This window comes from Podarcis filfolensis (assembly GCF_964270895.1).
Source record: "Podarcis filfolensis genome assembly, chromosome: 17".
NCBI lineage: Eukaryota > Metazoa > Chordata > Lepidosauria > Squamata > Lacertidae > Podarcis > Podarcis filfolensis.
The window spans coordinates 36,109,069-36,129,892 of NC_139621.1; the positions used below are offsets into that span (position 1 = coordinate 36,109,069).

The following is a 20,824-nucleotide window of genomic DNA, read 5'->3' on the forward strand; positions in this document are numbered from 1 at the left end:
CATGTTGCTTCAGACTCAGATTAGGTGGGTAAACGTTCTGTAATATAATGGATTTGCAAATGTATTTTTTAAGGCAGATACGGTTAACGTTCCTGCTTCAGCATTATTCATATGCAAGATTTGGGGATGCTCTAGAAGCATTGAATACACCACTCGGTGCTTTTACAAAATGAATGAATCATCATATGTGCTTATTGCGCCAATCCTATGCATGATTACAGAAGCTCAAAGTGCCTTATCTCTCAGATAAATATGTATAGGCCTGCATCCTGAGAGTTCTGCAAACTAGAAATAACTATAGAAAGAAGTGCCCCTGCCAGACTGAAACACTTCCTCTCCTATTATCGCTTCTTAAAATACACTTCACTCAAGGAACTGCAGATTAAGATAACAACAGTCTGACTTCAGTGACAGAATGGCAAACTATTCCCTAGCACACAGCATCCTTTGCTTGAAGGCAGGGGTGGCCTTGTACAATCACAGTTACCTTTAACCAAGCTTTGAAGGTCAGCTTGCAGTGTGCTTGCCTTTACATCAAGATATTCCTCAGAATACCTTCTTTTGGGTGTTCCTGCTAGTCTGTGAGTGGCTCCCATGGGAAGGGCCTTCTCTGTGGTGGCACTCTGACTGCGGCATGCATGCTCTTACAGTACCAGGGAGACTCACCCAATTCATACTCTGATGCAGTTTCAGCATCTTTTTTAAAACAATAATAATAATCAGGCTTTTCAATCTAATTTCTGCTGAATACTTTTATGCTGCTCTTTTAAAAACACAGATTTTAAACTGTTTTTGGTTTTGTTCTCTTTTCTTTGTTGAAGGATAGAATATATATCCCTAAAGTATATTTCAAAGCCAGCATCAAACTCTGGCTTAAGGCTAACTATAGGGAATGTTATTGCTACTACGATGTTTTTCAGGAGTTAAAGCAGTTGTGCCTTGGATCCCGAACACCTTGGTACTTGGATGTTTTGGCTCCCAAACGCCGCAAACCCAGAAGTGACTATTCCAGTTTGTGAACTATTTTTGGAAGCCAAACGTCCAATGGGGCTTCCACGGCTTCCAATTGGCTGCAGGAACTTCCTGCAGCCAATCAGAAGCCGCACTTTGGTTTCCAAACGTTCTGGAAGTTGAACGGACTTCCAGAATGGATTCCGTTCGACTTCCAAGGTACGACTGTACCAAACTATGGCTAAGTAGAAACAAACAAGCATGAATGAGCTCAGGTTCATAATCTCTCCTCCTACCACACTCATCAAGAGTAGCAATTTCTGTTCCAGGTTTCCAACCAGCCACAGTTCTGCCACTTCATTCAAACAAGAATTGCAAAATATAATTTCAACATAATTTGTAACCCTAGTTTGCAAGATTTGGGTGAAATGGCAAAACTGGTGTGCCACAAACTGGAATCACAAGTATTTAATATTGGCATGGGGGTGGGGACGAGGAACGAAGGGAGTGTTGTTATTGTTTTCCCCCATAACACTAAACAATGGCTTATGTAGCCCTTTGAGATACAATAGTAATCATGTAGCCGGGAGCAACAAAAGCTGGGGCAGGATGTCTTCTGATCATTTTCCCATTTGAAATTACCACACACATTCTCTGCATGGGTTTGGCAGTAGTTCAGGCTTGGAGATGAGGCTTTGCTACTGTCCAGTGTAATTCCACCAGAGCCAATTCAGGTGAACGTTTTTATATAGAGTCAGAAAGACATTTCCCCAGCAATTAGAGCTTTACTTTAAAATTGTGATGTTACAAAACCCCAGCAGTTGATTATATCAGCCATTAAATCTGCTCAATTTCTCCCACCAAGTCAGCAAGTAGTTTATCTCTTCCCTAAGTCAATAAAATGAATATAACAGTATGTGAGGTGGCGATCTTTAATCTAGGATGTAGGAGACTTGAGGCGAGGATTCCAAGTACTTTTGTTACACATTATCTCTATTCCTGCAGATATTTGTAACTGGAATTGTTTTTATGTTATTTAATATAACTTTTACATCAAAGACAACTCTACATGCTTTGCTTTTCAGTTATGTATTAGTCTCGCTAATGCAGTCTTATTGATCGATTAATACAAAACTGTTCAGTATATGATTGCTGTGGTTTTGGTTATGTTTCTTTTTCTGCTTATCCGCTTATTTTAGGCCTCAATGTACATGTAAAAGTGATTCTGCAGTCATCTTTGCTGTGGTTTGGTTGTGTTCATGTTTCTGCTTATTGTCTGCTTATTTATTTGCTTAGGTAACTTAGAAGCTGCTATCCATTAAAAGCAATCCCAGAGCAGAACACAGCATAAACTTATATAATACATAATAAAATCTCCAAGAATCAAATTACCACAACAATAAATCAATTTTGCCTAAGTCTTTATATGATTAAGCAAGCACAGGGTTAGCTTTCAACATTTTGATACCCTAGGCTGGGATAGTCACTGTGCCTCTACAGTGGATCCTCAAGTTGCGGACATAATCCATCCCGGAGGCTCATCCACAACTCGAAGCATTCACATCCAGAAGCGCCACGTCTGCGCGCGCACGCATGCAGCACGATTTAGTGCTTCTGCACATGTGTGAGCTGCGAAACCCGGAAGTAACTGTTCTGGTACTTCCGGGTTGCCGCGGGACGCAACTTGAAAAGCCATAACCTGAAGCGGACACAACATGAGGTATGACTGTAGATGTTTTGGAGTACAACTAGTATCATCCTTGACCATTAGCCATGCTGGCTGGGGCTGATGAAAGTTTTAGTCCACAATTTCTGCAGGGTACCATGTTGACTACCTCTGGCCTTGGCTACTGATGGCCAGACATGTGGCCGGGGAACCTGGATTCTTCCTGACAAAGCCGCTTGAGGGATAAATCCTAACCATGAGAGGTTTGGAGGGTAGCAACATGAGAAGGGGCCTTTTCTGTGGTGGCTCCCCATTCGTGGAATGCTCTCCCCAGGGATGCTCGCCTGGTGCCTTTGTTACATATCTAGATGCCAGGCAAAAAACGTTCCTCTTCAACTAGGCCTTTTTACTTCAATCTCACTAAAGCAGCAGGAATAAACAATGGTTCAAATGTCTTAGGTGTTAACACTCTTTGCTTAGGAAGCCCCCTCTCCTTATCATAAAGTTTAGTTAGCTTTGAAGTATAAACAAACCCTTGATTTTCAATGCTTAGTCAACTGACAGCTCCAGTAAGACCCCCTCTTTGCACCTCAGTGATTTTAAGCATCAACCCAACTCCTTGCAACTTAGGAATCTTTTGCCCAACATGAGCTCAAACCCACAACCCTGGGATTAAGAGTCTCATGCTCTACCCACTGAGCAACTCTCACTCCCAAGCAGGTAGCTTAAGTCTCATAGAAGGCACAGATCTCTAATCCCTGACTTTGTGTTCCTTTACGCTTCAAGGACAGTATAACCACCCCTTCTCTTATTTTATTTATTTTTAGTGCACATTGTCTGTAGCACATTGCTGCGCTCCCTCTCCAGACTTTGGAGTTAGTTTAAGGACTCTTCTTCACCCTTTAGAATCAAGCTGTGTATGCACTGTATGGTTATTTTCTGCCTGCATAATTGTAAGCTTCCTGTTTGAAGCAGCATCCACATACTCTGCTAATATTTCTGTGTAATAAACCAACATTTTTCTACTTCCTCGTGTGATTAATTCTTTATGGGGCATGAGAGTTAAAGGTATACACGCATTTTTAAATGAACGCACATACTGATCCCATGCAAAAGGTTCAAACCCTTTCAGAGCTGAATGTTAAATACACACGAGTGCTGGACACGCTGTGTAACAGTGCTTCTAGAAGTCTGTGCAGTGTACATTTCTTCCACAAATAACCCAGCCACAGAAAACTATGCTTCTGAGATTTGGGAGTAGGGCTTCTAGATTAGACAGCCTAACTTCCAGGTAGACTTGATCTCCAAAGTAATTCGTGGCATGTTCTTGAAAAAAATATGCAGTGTGATCTGAAGCATGCTTGTTCAGAAGTGTGTTCCATTGAACTCACTGCCTGAACTTACTTTTGTGTTTATGGTTTTCATCTTAAGGACACCCCTGGCATGCAGTCTTATCCCTAGCAAGTGGTCTCCCAAACCACTTAAGAAGAAACTTTTTTTTACTCAGTGGGTTCTCAGTAAATGTCACCTATAACAGAATCAGTGGCTTTGGCTTTGGCAAACTTGTGGAACAAGAAGTACAGAAAAGCCTGAATCTGCCCAGTGAGGGTGCACAAGACTTGTAATATTTGTAGAGCTAAGACGGCGTTCCGTGTGCTGCGCTGGCTCACCAGATGCAGCTTGTCACGCTGGCCACGTGACCCGGAAGTGTCTGCGGACAGCGCTGGCTCCCGGCCTCTAGAGTGAGATGAGCGCACAACCCTAGAGTCTGTCAAGACTGGCCCGCACGGGCAGGGGTACCTTTACCTTTTAAGAAAAAGGGTGCAATGGTTTCTAAAGGGGAAGGAACTCTGTTTTATATGTAGTAAATAAATAAATAATGCTGTGAGGGCAGGGCAGAACTAATTTATTTTTTGGCAGACACACCTGCTGCGCCCCCTGCCCCCTATCTTCCCTATGGCTCCAAGAAGCATGCTGTTCAATCTCACTCAGAAACTTCTACCTGAGTTCAGCTGAGTTTAGGATTGCATTATAAGAAGTGCAACACCTGTAAAAACTGAGTCACTTCCCATTTTTGCAAAGTAAACCTAAGGCATTGTCTTCCACTTGCATCAATGCTGCATTTGTTCCCTCTACACATCTCACGGCAACCTGGTCAGGTTTATCAGCAAATACATTTTAAAAATCCAGTTTTCATGGTTGCAAATTGTGGGTTCCCACCACAAAAGAAGCTTTCTTTCTGTCCAGCTTAGCAACCCTGATCCAGAACATAAGTGAGGCTTGTTTTTATGTTGTGTGTACTATTAAGATCCAAGAATCCATGTAGCAATTACTATATATGCATATATAGAAGTCAATAGGTCACTTTGCCCCATGATGAGCACGTTTAATCACTTCCCATATCAATCCTCTATAAATTCATAATCTCAGCTATGTTGGCTAAGATTTTTCTCAACAGTTTGATTTCCAAAGCAAGACACCTGGGACGTTATGGGTTGTATTTGATGCAGTCCTATGCACTTGCCTGGGCAGAACAAGTTCCACTTGTGCAATGGGACTTTTCTGTGCTTTCCTTTCCCTGTGTGCCTCCTAAATCTGCTCTGGGAATTCCTCCAATTCTCCAGAGCAGGGATCACATGGTTGAAGACCATCCTGTGTTCACAGCAACAGTTACTTCAGTTTAACTTGTACAATTTTAATCAAGCTCCTGTACTATTCATGCTGTGCTTTACATGGTTGCTTAATACTTGATGGAAGAGCTATACCCCCAAGATCAGAGGGGTGCAATGCAAAGGATGTACACACATCTCTTTGCAGTACACAAGCTGTCTCCTCAAACACACGGCAGGGAGTTTGCTCATTGTGCACAAACATTTGTCATTCTTTGAAGACAATCTCACAGGTACACATATAGATGCTATTCCAGCCTTTCAATGAGTGTGTGAACCTGTAATGCACACATTTTTAAAAAAAGTCTGTTAAGTACTCTAGGTAAAGGTAAAGGGGCCCCTGTCCATAAGGTCCAGTTGTGGCCGACTCTGGGGTTGTGGCGCTCATCTCGCTTTATTGGCCGAGGGAGCCGGCGTTTGTCCGAAGACAGCTTCCAGGTCATGTGAACCAGAGCAGCGCACAGAAACGCTGTTTACCTTCCCGCCGGAGCAGTACCTATTTATCTACTTGCACTTTGATGTGCTTTCGAACTGCTAGGTTGGCAGGAGCAGGGACCGAGCAACGGGAGCTCACCCCGTTGCGGGGATTCGAACCGCCGACCTTCTGATCGGCAAGTCCTAGGCTCTGTGGTTTAACCCACAGCGCCACCCGTGTCCCGTTAAGTGCTCTAATTCTATGCAATTTTCATCAGGGCTTTCTCCCAAGAAAACTTCTTATTTCTGAGTATTTATATGAAAGAATACTGGACTTGATGACATGAAACATGTACCTCATTCCCACGCAAAGACTTCCAGAGGAAACATCTTGCAATAAAACAACAGGCACTCCCCCCAAACTTCCTGCTGCACATTTCTGAAGACACAAAGCACTGCAAGCTTTAGGTCTCAGATAATTGCTTTTAAAATAACTGCTGCAGGGATTTCAAACTCTTGCTGTGCAACCCTATATGTATCTGTATCAGAAGGAAGTCCTGTTAGGTTCTGTGGGGCTCCGTTTCAGAGTTGCAGCCTCAATACACACTGCCACAAACTAGAACACAGCAGGGATAGCAGCATAGCTGCCTTAGAGTAAGGGTAGCAATCGTGGCACAACTCAGATTAGAAAGTGCTTTAGTATATCAAGACTTGCATCTACAAGCTCTTGGTGGGGAGTTTTGACAAGATGTGAGAGAGGTTGCGACTGGGGTGGCCCAGGACCAGGAAGGCTCTTGTGGCTGAAACTAAGCCTGCATGTAGGACCCTCCTCATAGCCCCTCTTAAAAGCGACCTCGGACTTCCTAAGCAAGGCTGGTGTATAAATTAAACCAGGGTTCCTCTGAGCTCAGCTCAGCTCTCTGTTCCCAGGAGATGAGAGTGCGCCTGAGCATGTGAAGAGTGCATTTCCTTTACACTCTGGGGAACACCCTCCCCCCAAACAATAACTTACTACTATTGAGTATCTGACCAGAATGGGAGTGGAAAAGGAGTAGGGCTTGTCTCTCAGACGTTTCCAGACAGTCTCTGCCCCTCTGTCTGGAAACGAGCTAACGGCAATCGCTGGCCAGTTATAACATTTCTCCGTCGCCGGAGAACGGATCTCCCCCCTTGCCCGGATGAAATGCAGAGCAGAAGCGGACTCGGTGCATCAATTGTAGGTGGGAGAGAGACCCATCTCTGTGGGTTTTGTATCCATGCATCGGTCCGATTCTGTTCTGAGCTGTGCGGGGTCCCTATCCTACAAAGGTGCGGGTGGCTTAAGGCACAAAAGGCGAGGATGGAAGCGGACCCCCCCCACATACACATAAAAACGCCTCCCCCACGTCCCCCATTCGTCGCAACAATTCCTTTCGCTTTCTCCATTGCCTTCCAAAGGCGCGCTCTCTGTGTCTGTCTCCCCCCACTCCTCCCGCCCGCAGTTCCGGAAACAAAAGGCTCTCTGTCGAGATCTCGCTTACATGGGGACCGAGGGGGATCTGCTGCTCCCGGCGAAGGCGCACGTTGCTCCCCATCCTGTAGAGGATCTCAGCTTCTGGGCGTCCTCCTGCTGCTCTAGCGGGCGAAGCAACTCTTGGCTTTCCCCGGGAGATGCTCTGATGGGCACCTGAATTCCATTCTCCACTTGAAGCCCTGCCCCCTTCGAAAGTCATTCAGAGAGAGAGAGATCTGACTCATTCATATGCTTGCTCCTTCCTTCGTAGCAACCAGGATGTCAGCTGAGCCTCTTTTCCAGATGAAAACATAAGAGTTTTCCTATTCCCCTAAAAGCAGCCAATGGAATTGTTTCTGAGTCTTCCTATTACCTTTGCCAGTCTCCATCTTGAAGCACAGAGGCCCCCTTTTAAGCGCAAAGGCGCTTTACATGACAAGACCTTTACAACAACCCTGCAGTGAAGGCTGCCATTAGCCATAGCCCCATATCGGAGAGGGGAGATGCTGCTGTCACATATAGCCCATGGCAGAAACTAGAATCCAACTCAGAACTTCCTGGGAGAGTTCAGTCACTTAGGAAGGTCGCTATACCCGTAATAATGGGGTGCCACCACGCGGGTAGCGCTGTGGGTTAAACAACAGAGCCTAGGACTTGCTGATCAGAAGGTCAGCGGTTCGAATCCCCACGACGAGGTGAGCTCCCGTTGCTCGGTCCCTGCTCCTGCCAACCTAGCAGTTTGAAAGCATGTCAAAGTGCAAGGAGATAAATAGGTACTGCTCCGGTGGGAAGGTAAACGGCGTTTCCGTGCGCTGCTCTGGTTCGCCAGAAGCAGCTTAGTCATGCTGGCCACATGACCCGGAAGCTGTGCACTGGCTCCCTCAGCCAATAAAGCCAATAAAGCGAGATGAGCCCCAGAGTCGGTCATGACTGGACCTAATGGTCAGGGGTCCCTTTACCTTTACCTTACCATGCATGAAGGGGTGAGCTAGGAAACTCTCCCTGTTCACCCATTTTCAAAATCCGTTAGCTGGCCTTAGGCAAATGTCTCCTGGCCTCCCATCGGCAATGGCAGAATAATCTGGCCTACTGTTCAAGGTTCATCAACATCAATGATTTATTTGTATGCTGCCTTTCCATAGTTAAAATCATGTTCGAGGCAGCTTACAACATGAGAAGATTTTCATAATTGCAAAAGAAGTCATAAACAATAAATAAAACACACCAAAAGTACATGACCAAACTGAACAATTTCCACACAAATCACAATAAGATCTAAAACTAAAGGTACAAATAATAATAATAATATCAGCACACACACATACACCTTTTCCAAGGGGCCTAGGTAAAAGTCAGATCTAGCAGAATTAGGACAGATCCTGTTAAATTGCCACGATTTGATGGAGCGTTCATCCCCCCAAAACGTCAGCAAAGTAAAGCCTACACTGATGTACTGCACAAAAAAGCATATGTTTTGACCTATGATTTGATGGTAGTTTGTATTTTAAAAGAGAGGATTAATAAAGACCAGTGCTTGGGATCAATGTCTTTGTACCATAGCAGAGTTGGAAAGCACTAAGATGTGTGGTTTTTACTGTTTGGTTAATACAGTAGAGACAGATAGATGTTATCTGTGATTTGATGGTGGTCAGACAAGGAGAGAGAAACTCATGAAAAAATACTTACTTTCAAGAGGGTCTGTTTTATTGGCTCCAACTTGTATCTTTGTGTGCATTGTCTCTCTTTTGAGAGCCCAGTTTATCTCTCTTTTACACACACACACACACATTTTCCCCACAGACACCACATTGGTGACCCTTGCTCTAGAGTTCATCTCTAGATAAAGGTTTCACTCTAGGTCAACGTTTCCCAATTTGATGCTCCTCAGGTGTTTCGGACTTCAACTTAGCCCCAGCTGGCACAGATTGGGGAAGAATGCTGCATATGTGATCTTCATGTGCAAATGCATCCATGTGCAAGCTGCCTTTTTGCAAGGTAAACTGCGGCTAACACAATCCCCGTGTGTTGGATTCAGCCACAGTGGAAGGTGCAGCAAAACACTGGTAGGTGAGGCAGTGAGAGCGGTGTGTGGGTACCACTGCCCACCTGTGCTAGGTAAGAGCCATAGAGAAAGGAATGACGAAGTCCCCATTTCTAACACTCCACTCTCTCCAAGATAAGTACCCTACCTCACAGGACTGGTTTCCTAGTTTGGGACCTATCTCCTATCCTTTCCCTTGGGGCTCAAGGACTGAAATTTCCCTGTCATTTCATCTCATCCTGTTTTCACTGTCACTGTGATATGCTACAGAGAGTCACTGAGACAAAGAATGACCCAGGGGAAAGACAATCACTCCTGAAAGTGTGTCACTTAGACATACACACACCCTCTGACCTGGGACAAGGTAGCCCTGATCTGTCAGGGTTTCTCATGAAGGTGTGTGCACAGTTGCCCAAGAGGCCCTGCTTGCCAGTTCTTGGCGGTGGAATCCTGCGGGAACCTGGAAAGTGATGGATCCTAGAAGAAACTGGCTCCTGGATAAAATAGCTCCCCACCACCCTACCTTGCCATACTTGCTTGTGATTATGTTCCCCATTTGGACAAAGCATCAGAGCTTGCATGGAATCATGCCAGCTCAGTGCTACAAGATCAGATCACTGATTTACAAGGCTTCTCTCCTATACATTCAGTCACGCTGTTAATATGTCATTATTATTTAGTTGCTCTTTGCAGATTCAGGCTTATCACCAAAGATGTATTAGCGCATTGGTTCAAGTTGCCTCTAGATCTTCCTCCAGGCTGCAATAATTGCGATGATGAAGGGTTTCTGAAGTCTCCGGCGCAATGTAGCAAGGGTGGGGTGGGGGACTAATATTTTCCCAAACTGTCTTGCAGTCATTTATTATTTGGAGGTCATAGGGAGTTCACCAGAGAGCTGCTCTTCCACTGCTATAATGAGTTGCCTCCTCTAGTAGCTCCGGGCAATAACTCCAGAATGACCTAGATGAAAATTCATTCATCTGCCATTATTGCTTACTTTCCACTCCTTCATCTGGACATACTCTGGATGCCATCAGCTCTGGTTGGTGCCTCCTTCTTTTGAGAACATACAAAGAGCTGTAGACTTTGGTGAACTGAGACCTTGCTCACATTTCTATGAACCTCTGTGTGCTTGGTGGTACAAAGGCAGTTCTAGCGCAACCTAGTTATTACCTTGGTTACTCATTAGGCCGGGAAGGAGGCGGCATAAAACTGCTATGAGCTACCCACCAAAAACAACAATTCTGTGCTATGATCAGAGCTGTAGTTTCATGACAAGGCAGAAAAGCTGCAGAATTTACTGGCCACAGACCGGCTCCCCAAGAATATTTCATTTAAAGAACAAGCAAATTATCTTATTTCCTTGGCCTCCTCACACCTCCCCTTTTTGTATCTCCATTTAAATAATCAAATCAGCAAACCTTACCCTCTTTCGTTTATCTTAACTCTATATCTTAGCATATTATAACTCTATATTTTCATCCATTTTCAATTCAATTTTGCATACTCTTGTTAACTTTGTTGCTAATGCCACTTATTTTCAATCCAACATCATTTTTAACATTCATTAATTTTACAGTTACAAAAATGGATTTGTTTTTATTCTTCCTTTTTTATTTTATGTATTTTTCTATGTTTCTTTTATTGTATTTCTTTCTTTTTATATGATCTTTTAAATTTATGTTTTTGTAAAACTCCAATAAATATCTTTAAAGAACAAGCAAATTCAAGTTCCTAGTCGTTATGGCTGTGAAGACAATGCTTATGTGTGTGGGGCAAAGCCTCCTGGAATTTCAGAAGCCAGATGAGTTGGTGAGTGAGAGGGCAGGTTGTCCAAGCCAGCTCTTTACTCCACCCCCATTATTAGTATAAGCACAATACATCATGCTCAAAACTTTTAAAAAATTGCAGGTTATGAAAAATGAGTGACATTATGCAAAATTCACTTTTAATTATGACTGTCTCTTAGTAGCAGATCCCCACTTATCTTGGTACCTTTGCATACAGAGTATTCACGGCAATGGTGGTGCCCCTACAAGAGAAGCATGCTAGGAAATATACTAGTCTTGTAGTATTCATTCATGCAGAAATATGCATTCACAAGTACATGCCCTCCTGATAGGTTTTAAACAACCTGAACATATTTTGGTACATTATGTGTTCCTGGAGGCAAAGATACTTGTTTAGTTCATTCTAGCCAATGAACCATTCTAAATTTGCATTTATTGGCTCATTCCTAGAGAGTCTACAGGCCTGATGCAGTGGGAAATATATGTCATTCCTATATGTCTTGATACACTGGTTATCGCTCAATCCAAACTGGCTTCAGGCTTTCATTTGAGCTGGTGTGTTATCCCTTACACACATCAGTCTTTATTTTGTGTTTTGTTGATATGTTCCGCTTAGCAGCAATCCCAATAAATTGGTATCAACTTTCTGCTTCTTTGGGAAAATCACTTCTTTGGGGAGATATTTTGTCAAATGGAAATGAACTTACATGATTACCTTCTACTTTTCACAATGGCTCGTCCATTCCATCGAAGTGTTAAACCAGCTGTTTTGAGAGCCTTCCATCTTGTACAGAAAATTCATTGGGAGGAAATCCTTTGATCATACAACCAACACATTAAGGGAAATTACTGCAGCTCATCCAGCTGACTGTGGGGATCTTGCTAACTTTGGCTGATCATAATTTGGCACAGAATACTCAGGCACAATATTCCTTACAGTTGATTTTGCCAGAGTCCTAGAAGCCAATTTTTTCTCTCTTCTCACTGCATTTTGGGGCAGTGCAGAACAAGTCTTTGCTCTCTTCTATGTGACAGCCCCGCCATCTGCCTCCCACCTGCTGAACTCCTGTCATTAACATAAAGGTAAAGAGACCCCTGACCATTAGGTCCAGTCGTGACCGACTCTGGGGTTGCGGCGCTCATCTCGCTTTACTGGCCGAGGGAGCCGGCGTACAGCTTCCGGGTCATGTGGCCAGCATGACTAAGCCGCTTCTGGCGAACCAGAGCAGTGCACGGAAACGCTGTTTACCTTCCCGCCGGAGCGGTACCTATTTATCTACTTGCACTATGACGTGCTTTCGAACTGCTAGGTTGGCAGGAGCAGCGACCCAGCAACGGGAGCTCACCTTGTCGCAGGGATTCGAACCACCGACCTTCTGATCGACAAGTCCTAGGCTCTGTGGTTTAACCCACAGTGCCACCCGCTCTTTTTCTTTATCACCCACCTGGAAATATGCTTTGCCCCTGACAGTACCCCCCCCCCCCAGGAAATTGTTTTATGGTGCTGTCACTGAGTCACAGTAATACTACAACACTTGTGAAGAAAATAGAAGGGTAAGTATATTCTCTCTCTCTCTCTCTCTCTCTCTCTCTCTCTCTCTCTCTCTCTCACACACACACACACACACACACACACAGTCTTTCAGCATGAGTTAAGGCCTTTAGTTCATATGTGAAGGTGGATCAGACCCACACAAGAGACGTCAAAGAAAACGGCTCTGCTTCAAAAAAGTTGAACTTTTAAATTTGCACGTATCCTGGCCTGTTCATAGTAGTAACACTCTGCTCTAACGTGACACTCCTGTGACTAGAAAAGGAAGATGTTTGCACAAGGCTATTGAGACTCTGGGTAAGGCAGAAAATGGAATGTGAACTTCCTGTGATATAGATCTATTTGCTCTGGGGCAAGATGGACAAAGCAAGTATTTTTACAACAGGGTCAGAAAGCGCGTCATATGGGAGCACTTCCTTGAACGGAACTTGGACCACTTGTTTTTCTTGTTTGTGGTTCTACTTGCATTCCTTCCTCCTCGTTTAGCCTGCATTGCCAGCTGCCAGTCCTCTCCCCTTGACTGGACTGTGTCCACCCATTTTAACTCCTCAAAGCCTGAAATCTGCTGAGGGGAGCAGACAGGACTCCGTGGAAGGGAGTGTCGCTGCAGGACATTCATTCTGCTTGGTTGGCTCTCTGTTGCTTGGAGAGATGCTCAACACATCAGGCAATGTGAGATGGTGGAATTTTGAGATGTACCACTTTGCTTGACTGTATGTGCGTCTCCTCTGTCTTTATGGAATAAGGAGACCTGTCCACAAACTGAACCAGGCCACTTGATCTTTGCGTTTTCCACCTTCCTTGGGGTGTATGGGGTGTTAGGTGAGTAGTAGTACCTCTGGTGGGGGACATGCTGTGCTCCTTCTGGGGTAGTATGTCCACTTTAAGTCCCCACCCCACACTCAGCTCTTACCTGTGGCTCCTAGAAGCTGTCAGCATCCGACAGCAACCACACTCCCAGGAAACGGCTTCGACTGGCCGGCTAAACCAGGTGAGGATAGCCAATGGGTCTCAAACCCTCGGTGAGTTAGGGGCTTCCCCTGCATGCAAGGCAGGCTCTGGAGGGCTGAGTGGATGAGACCGAAAGTGGGTCCAACAGTCAAGAAGGTGGTTCCTGCATATGCTGTAGAGGGAAGTGAGGAGCAGATGGGGCTCATCAACCTGGGAAGGTAGCCCACCTAGGAGAAGGAAAATTCTGATCCAAACCTCCACTGCCTTGCAGGATATCTTCAGGAGAAGAAAAAGCTAAGGAGTAAAGCAGGGGTCCATGAGAAGAGAAGACTCCCTGGAAAAGACCCTGATGTTGGGAAAGATGGAGGGCGCAAGGAGAAGGGGACGACAGAGGACGAGATGGTTGGATGGTGTTCTTGAAGCTACCAGCATGAGTTTGACCAAACTGCGGGAGGCAGTGGAAGACAGGAGTGCCTGGCGTGCTCTGGTCCATGGGGTCATGAAGAGTCGGACACGACTAAACGACTAAACAACAACAACAAAAGCAGGAGTCAGCAACCCATGGAGCCCAAGAAAGTAAAATCTCTCACTGCCGCCATTTCTTCCCCTTCTATTTGCCAAGAGGTGATGGGACCAGTGGTCATGATTTTGGTTTTTTTTAATGTTGAGCTTCAGACCATATTTTGCACTCTCCTCTTTCACCCTAATTAAAAGGTTCTTTAATTCCTCCTCACTTTCTGCCATCAAGGTTGTGTCATCTGCGTATCTGAGGTTGTTGATATTTCTTCTGGCAATCTTAATTCCAGCTTGGGATTCATCCAGCCCAGCCTTTCGCATGATGAATTCTGCATATAAGTTAAATAAGCAGGAAGACAATATACAGCCTTGTCGTACTCCTTTCCCAATTTTGAACCAATCAGTTGTTCCATATCCAGTTCTAACTGTAGCTTCTTGTCCCACATAGAGATTTCTCAGGAGAGAAATTTCTCAGGACTTCAGGATACCGGTTGCTAGAAACTGCAGGAGGGGAGAGTGTTGTTGGGCTCAGTCCCACTTGGGGGCTTCCCATCTGCGTCTGGTTGACCAGTATCAGAGCAGGATGCTATGCTAGACTAGACTGGCCATTGGCCTGACCTAGCAAGCTCCAATTATGTAGAATCTCAACTGGCAGGGCAAGCTCAATACATTTTGCTGCCTGGTGCGAAGGACAAGATGGCGCCCTCTCCCACAGCACATACAGAAGCCAATTTAACTGGTAGTTGAATCTTATTGCAATCGAGGGCAGTAGGGTACAGAACAGGCCACATGGCACTTACAGCTCTGTCCCCTCCCTGCACCTCAGCACCTGCCATCTGAGGCAGCTGCCTCATTTTGCCTCATCCTAGGGCCAGCCCCGTCGGGTGGTAACTCCTAATTTGTATGTTTTGAAAAAGAACAGCTGATGTACTATGGGAAATAAATTAAATAATGAAAGGATTCTGTGCATCCCAAGCATCCACAGATAGTGGAGGCTGCCCTCTACGCCGCTGTATGATTTACTGATTCGCTGGTGCCTCCTTCTAGTCAACAACTTTCTTTAGGACTGAGCGGCATTTAGCTTCCATTCACTTGGGCTGGAAAGGCTGTAGTTTTCCACCCCGCCAGTTCCATTTCTCTCTCCCGGTGTGACCAAGTCTGAAAATCCCTATAAGTTTCCTTACGTGGGCTGAGGAAAAGCTTACATTATTATTATAACCTGCAGTCATTTGTAACGAGCGAAACTCCAAATTCATTCATACAGAAATGTTCTTTCATCTCGGGGAAACTTTACATAAGGCTTCTTTGTAGCGGGTGATTCGTGCATACATGTATTCCCCGTTGTGCAATCATTTATTTAAGCAAGAGGCACTAATCCTGCACATAAAACACCCAGAGCCAAGGAGAAGGCTGATAAAATCTGCTCGCCTAATTTGAAACTCATTTAGGCAACATCTGAACGTGTTGTATGCTTGGAATTGCCTAACACAATGGAGTTCGGGAAAGGTTCACAACCCTAATGATTTTTATGATGACTATAGTTACCTTTGGTTGGAATTCCTGGCACGCAGGCAGGCACAGTAATGGAGAAAGTAAATGCGGGTTTGCCCAGATGTCATGATAAAGGCAAGAGCCTTGTGGAGTGGCTGGGAGCAAAAAGAAATTCTGTGTCACCTTGTGGCTTCTGACCTCAGCTTCAACTGGATCAACCATCCAATGTTTAAAGTGTCACTCCAGTACTCATCCTAGGCTATAGGTGAGGAAGCTTGCTTTGGTGCATAGACCCTCTTTGATGGATGGGGTGTCAGTCAATTAATCAGCGAGAGCAACTTTAGATCAGTGAGACTGAGAGCAACAGGCACACTTTATTGTGAAGCCTATTTTGGTTCTGGTGTGTCACTGCAATAGGAATTGAAAAAGAAAATGTTGACTGCAATCTTTCCTATTTATAATGAGCAGTAGTTTGCATGCATGTGTTTTTGGTTAGTGGTAATTTCACACTTGAGTAACCCCCCAAAAGTATCTCTCTTAAGATTTTGGAGATACGATAAATGAATAATAATAATTTATCTATATGTGGGGGGGGGGTTTAAGAGGCTTCATATACATTATCCTTACAATTGTCACAACAGCCCTGTAAGATAAGGCACTATTATTTCCCATGGTGGAAGTTGGATTCCAGTGTTCTGCACCAGACAAAACATTCAAAGCTACCATGAGGGGACAGTCCTGCATCGAGCATATGACAACATATCTAGCCCCAAAGTGACCAAGCCATGCAGGATAGTCAGATCTGTGAGCAAAAGCCTGCAAATACGATCATGCGACTTCTGCACGATATGCACATTAATTTAAATTTAATGCATTAATTAATCAATCACTCCAAAGGCTCTTGATTATGCTGATGGAGAATCATACTTCATTTCGTTTCTGTAAAAGTGTTTTCAGAAGGATGTCTTTGAGCCGGCAAGCCTCTCTGGGGAAAACAGGTGAAGCTCTGATAAGAAGAAGTAGGAGTGAGGGAGGTTTCGATTGAGTCTTTAGCAGCTGAGACCAAAGTAGAAAGCAACTCCCGTGGCCGAGCAGCATGTGACCAGCTTGCAGAAAGAATCACAAGGTCTTTCCATCACGGCCAAACTGGGCATGACAGAATTCTCTGTTTCATTTTCCTGCTTTTCTTTCTTTTTAAAAGAGACACAGCCTTGAAAGTTGGGAGAAATTGTTTAACCCTATCCTCTCCTGTGGCTCATCCACTCAAAGCCATTCCCTTAAGCAGTTTCTTTTCCCCAGGAAGGTGAAAAGCAGTCCGGGGAGGGTGCTTTTCAGTGGGCAAAGGCAGGATGGCAAAAGGTTAAGGCTGTTTTTCCAGTCCTGACTACAACCTCTTTGCTCTTCCAATAAAAGAAGCAACTGTAGGAATGAGGCACGTTGGAGACCGTGGTGCCTTCAGGATACAATCATATCTTGGAAGTCGAACAGAATCCATTCCAGAAGTCTATTTGACTTCCAAAACGTTCGGAAACCAAAGTGCAGCTTCTGATCTGCAGCCAATCGGAAGCCGCGGCAGCCCCGTCAGACATTCAGCTACCAAAAATAGCTCGCAAACCGGAACAGTCACTTCTGGGTTTGCGACGTTCGGAAGCCAAAATATTCGGGAACTAAGCTGTTCGACTTCCAAGGTACAACTGTATATGGTTTATTTACACTTATATGCAACCTGAGTCGTGGGACGCGGGTGGCGCTGTGGGTTAAACCACAGAGCCTAGGGCTTGCCGATCAGAAGGTCGGCGGTTCGAATCCCCACAATGGGGTGAGCTCCCATTGTCCGGTCCCTGCTCCTGCAAACCTAGCAGTTTGAAAGCACATCAAAGTGCAAGTAGATAAATAGGTACCACTCTGGCGGGAAGGTAAACGGCGTTTCCGTGCGCTGCTCTGGTTCGCCAGAAGCAGCTTAGTCATGCTGGCCACATGACCTGGAAACTGTACATTAGCTAAAGTGGTGCTTCAGGTTAAGAACAGTTTCAGGTTAAGAACGGACCTCCGGAACGAATTAAGTTCTTAACCCGAGGTACCACTGTATTTTTATTTATTTACTTGATTTGTTTATTGCGCAACAGGTTCAAAGAGGAATTGAACCCTGGGGATGGGGTGACAAAGACTTTTAAAAGTTTCTATCTTATCCCAGCATACAGTTCGTTGAGCATCATCATTATATCATTGCTGGCTATGCCCATGTTCAGTACCCGGGCAAGATCACCACTAAGTGCACCCCTTTTCCTGGTCTCTTAGATGTGGCAGCCATTTTGTGTTACACCACACCCCCATGGCAGCTATTTTTTGACTGGCGCCCATAGCACTTTCTCAAAATTCCAAATTTGCACGCTAGTTGGTGAGCTATCTGAGCTCCCTCTGGGTTTGTGGCCCAGAGCGTTGCCAAGATGATGGCGTGGCGTTTCAGCCGTTAGGTCCCTTCAAGAGCCCCTGCAACCTCTGGCACGGCCATTTCACAGACTCCTTCCCCACCTTTTGGAATACAAAGTGAAATATACTCAGAGTCGAGAGTGGATTTCATGCTCTTTATTCAGCTCATAGTGGTGAGGAGGAATGAAAGTCCCCTCAAAGTATCTGCTTTATATACATTATTTACACAATGGGCCCCACGTGATTGGCTAATTCCGGAATTCTCCTGTAGGCCAATCAGGTTGTGGATTCACTTCCATCTGGAGCCGGATTGGGTGGCTCCTGCAGACCAATCATACTGCTGCATTGTTCTAGGACCAATCAGACTGCTGCATTCTGAATCCTATTGTTCTAGGACCAATCAGACTGCTGCATTTTGGATCCTATTGTTCTAGGACCAATCAGACTGCTGCATTTTGGATCCTATTCAACTCAGTACATAACACAAAGAGTGTTGGCAAAGTTAGAGCAGTGGATGTTAGCAGAGTGAGCTGACATCTAGAAACCTTACTGTGTATCCATCTTTGTTCTGAATAGTTCCGGAAGGGGAGATAAATGCAGGACAAAAGGACCCAAGAGACAGACAAATGCAAAGTGTGCTCCTTTGTTCTTTCTTTGCTTCTCCTTTGTGCCTTCTCTTCTCTCCCATCCATTGTTTAATTAAATATAGAGTTATTGTTTCCATAACAACCCTAATCAGGACACAAGTGCAGGCTGTTTTTCCTTTATGGGACCGAACAGCAGCCTCAGGAAATTTCAGTACCACTCAGCAAATAAAATGCAGAAGAAAGTGCTTAATTGGCCAGGAAAACAAAACAACACAAATGAAAATAAAATAACCCAACCAGCCCAATCTTTTTTAAATTATTATTTTTTAAAATAATATTTTCATCTGGTTACCAGGACAGCAAAGGAGCAAGTCTGTTCTGATTTCCCCAGCCAATTTGTTTAAGGATGTAAACTCTGGGTGGATTGATTGCTTTGGGACTGGTGTCTGTCTCCAGACTTGCCAAAAACCACTCAGCTCTGCCCTTGAGTCACAGGTTCCAACTGCCAAGTCCCACCCTGTTACCAGCTTTTTAAATATCAAAATATGATAAGCCTTGATGAAAGTTCTGGGACTTTGAAGATTCTTTGCTGAATAGATGAGAACTTATCATGTGGACAAGATTAAGTCAGAGCACGACCTCAAAAGTCTCACGACTCACTTTTTCCCTCCTAAAAAGTAACGGGAATTGTGTGTGCGTCTTATGGAGCGAATGCAGGCTGCGCAGCTATCCCAGAAGCCAGAACAGCAAGAGGGATTGCTGCTTTCACTGCGCAGCGATCCCTCTTGCTGTTCTGGCTTCTGAGATCCAGAATATTTTTCCCCCTGTTTTCCTCCTCCAAAAACTAGGTGCGTCTTGCGGTCTGGTGCGTCTTATAGAGCGAAAAATACTGTAGTTTATAAGAAATGGCGCGGGGGGGGGGGGAGACACACCCTACTCCTGTATCCTCCTCTCTTTTCTTCCACAAATTCCCATGTAGCAGGAGCTCAATAAAGACAGAGCAGTAGTTCGGGCAAGGGCTTTTCCCTCAGCTGGAACTCACAAGAACTCAGTTCTAGCACCTCTCAGGTGAGCGTACATGGAGAGTACTGATACCTCTTTTTCTAGAAAAATAGCACTGGTTAGGGCTGAGTCAAAATGCAGGGAGAGCTCTTCAGAAACACTTTCATTCCCTGCAACAAAAGGCACCTCCTCTGAAATATACTCGGAGTCGAGAGTGGATTTCATGCTCTTTATTCAGCTCATAGTGGTGAGGAGGAATGGAAGTTCCCCCAGAATGTCTGCTTTATATACATTATTTACACAATGGGCCCCACGTGATTGGCTAATTCCGGGATTCTCCTGTAGGCCAATCAGGTTGTGGATTCACTTCCACCTGGAGCTGGATTGGGTGGCTCCTGTGGACCAATCAGACTGCTGCATTCTGCATCCTATTGTTCTAGGACCAATCAGACTGCTGCATTCTGAATCCTATTCAACTCAGTACACAACATCCTCCATTTGGTAGCTTCTCATAGGGTGGGGTGGTAAGCAAGGTTGAAAGCGTCGTTCATAAATTCAGACTGAGAGCAGGCAACATCACAATGCCCTTGTGATGTCATCAGGCAGCAAAACCTGACTGGCCACATGGCCAGGTTTCAGAATGAGGACGAAAGACCTGACCTAGTGGTACCATTCCGTTCATTATTTGATATCCGAGTGGCTGAAATTACTTGGTGTAGGGGGAGAGAATATGGTGCTGAAGCTGCTGAAGAGAGAGGAACAAATTGTTACAAAGTGGAAACAGTGGCAGAAAAAGAAGAGCTTCCCCCAAATTATCCTGGGAATTGTAGTTTGCCCCCCCGCAGCAGGGCAATTCCTAGCACCTTTAACAAACTACAGTTCCCAATAGGCTTTAGGGGCTTTAAATGGTGTGCTGCACAGCACTAGATTACAATATTTGCCGCATTAAGGTTTACGGCAGCTTGACATTTTCCTTCCTGTTGAGGCCTGGGTGTGTGTTTTATTACATCACTACAGTAGGGTAGGGCAGAGCAGTCCAGGGGAACCATAATTCCGGATTTGTATCCTTGACACCCCCCCCCCGTCTTTTCCTTGTGCTGGATCATAACTTCCCTTAGACAAAGCACCACAATGTTTGCTTTGTGAGAAGCCAGTCAGGTATGGATTAGGCGTGTTTGCCTCTTGCAGGTGGGGAGGAAGGTAAAGAAAAGGAAACGGAAGTAGCACAAAAAAGGCAAATGCCAGGGAGTTTGATAAACTTCAGATTTATGT

At 44.8% G+C, this 20,824-nt stretch overlaps 2 protein-coding genes across 4 annotated transcripts in view; both read right to left on the bottom strand.

The window, feature by feature from the left end:
* GNE (glucosamine (UDP-N-acetyl)-2-epimerase/N-acetylmannosamine kinase) overlaps positions 1-7,405 on the bottom strand; it is a 37,738-nt gene extending 30,333 nt beyond the window's left edge. For both annotated transcript variants that reach the window (XR_014542991.1, XM_083593193.1), the window contains exon 1: positions 7,221-7,405. Coding sequence is in view for 1 of the 2 variants with exons in the window: in XM_083593193.1 (XP_083449319.1) it covers positions 7,221-7,274 (54 nt within the window). In the remaining variant the exon portion in view is untranslated. The remainder of the gene's footprint in view (positions 1-7,220) is intronic.
* NANS (N-acetylneuraminate synthase) overlaps positions 1-20,824 on the bottom strand; it is a 173,061-nt gene that overhangs the window by 85,263 nt on the left and 66,974 nt on the right. The window lies entirely within an intron of this gene.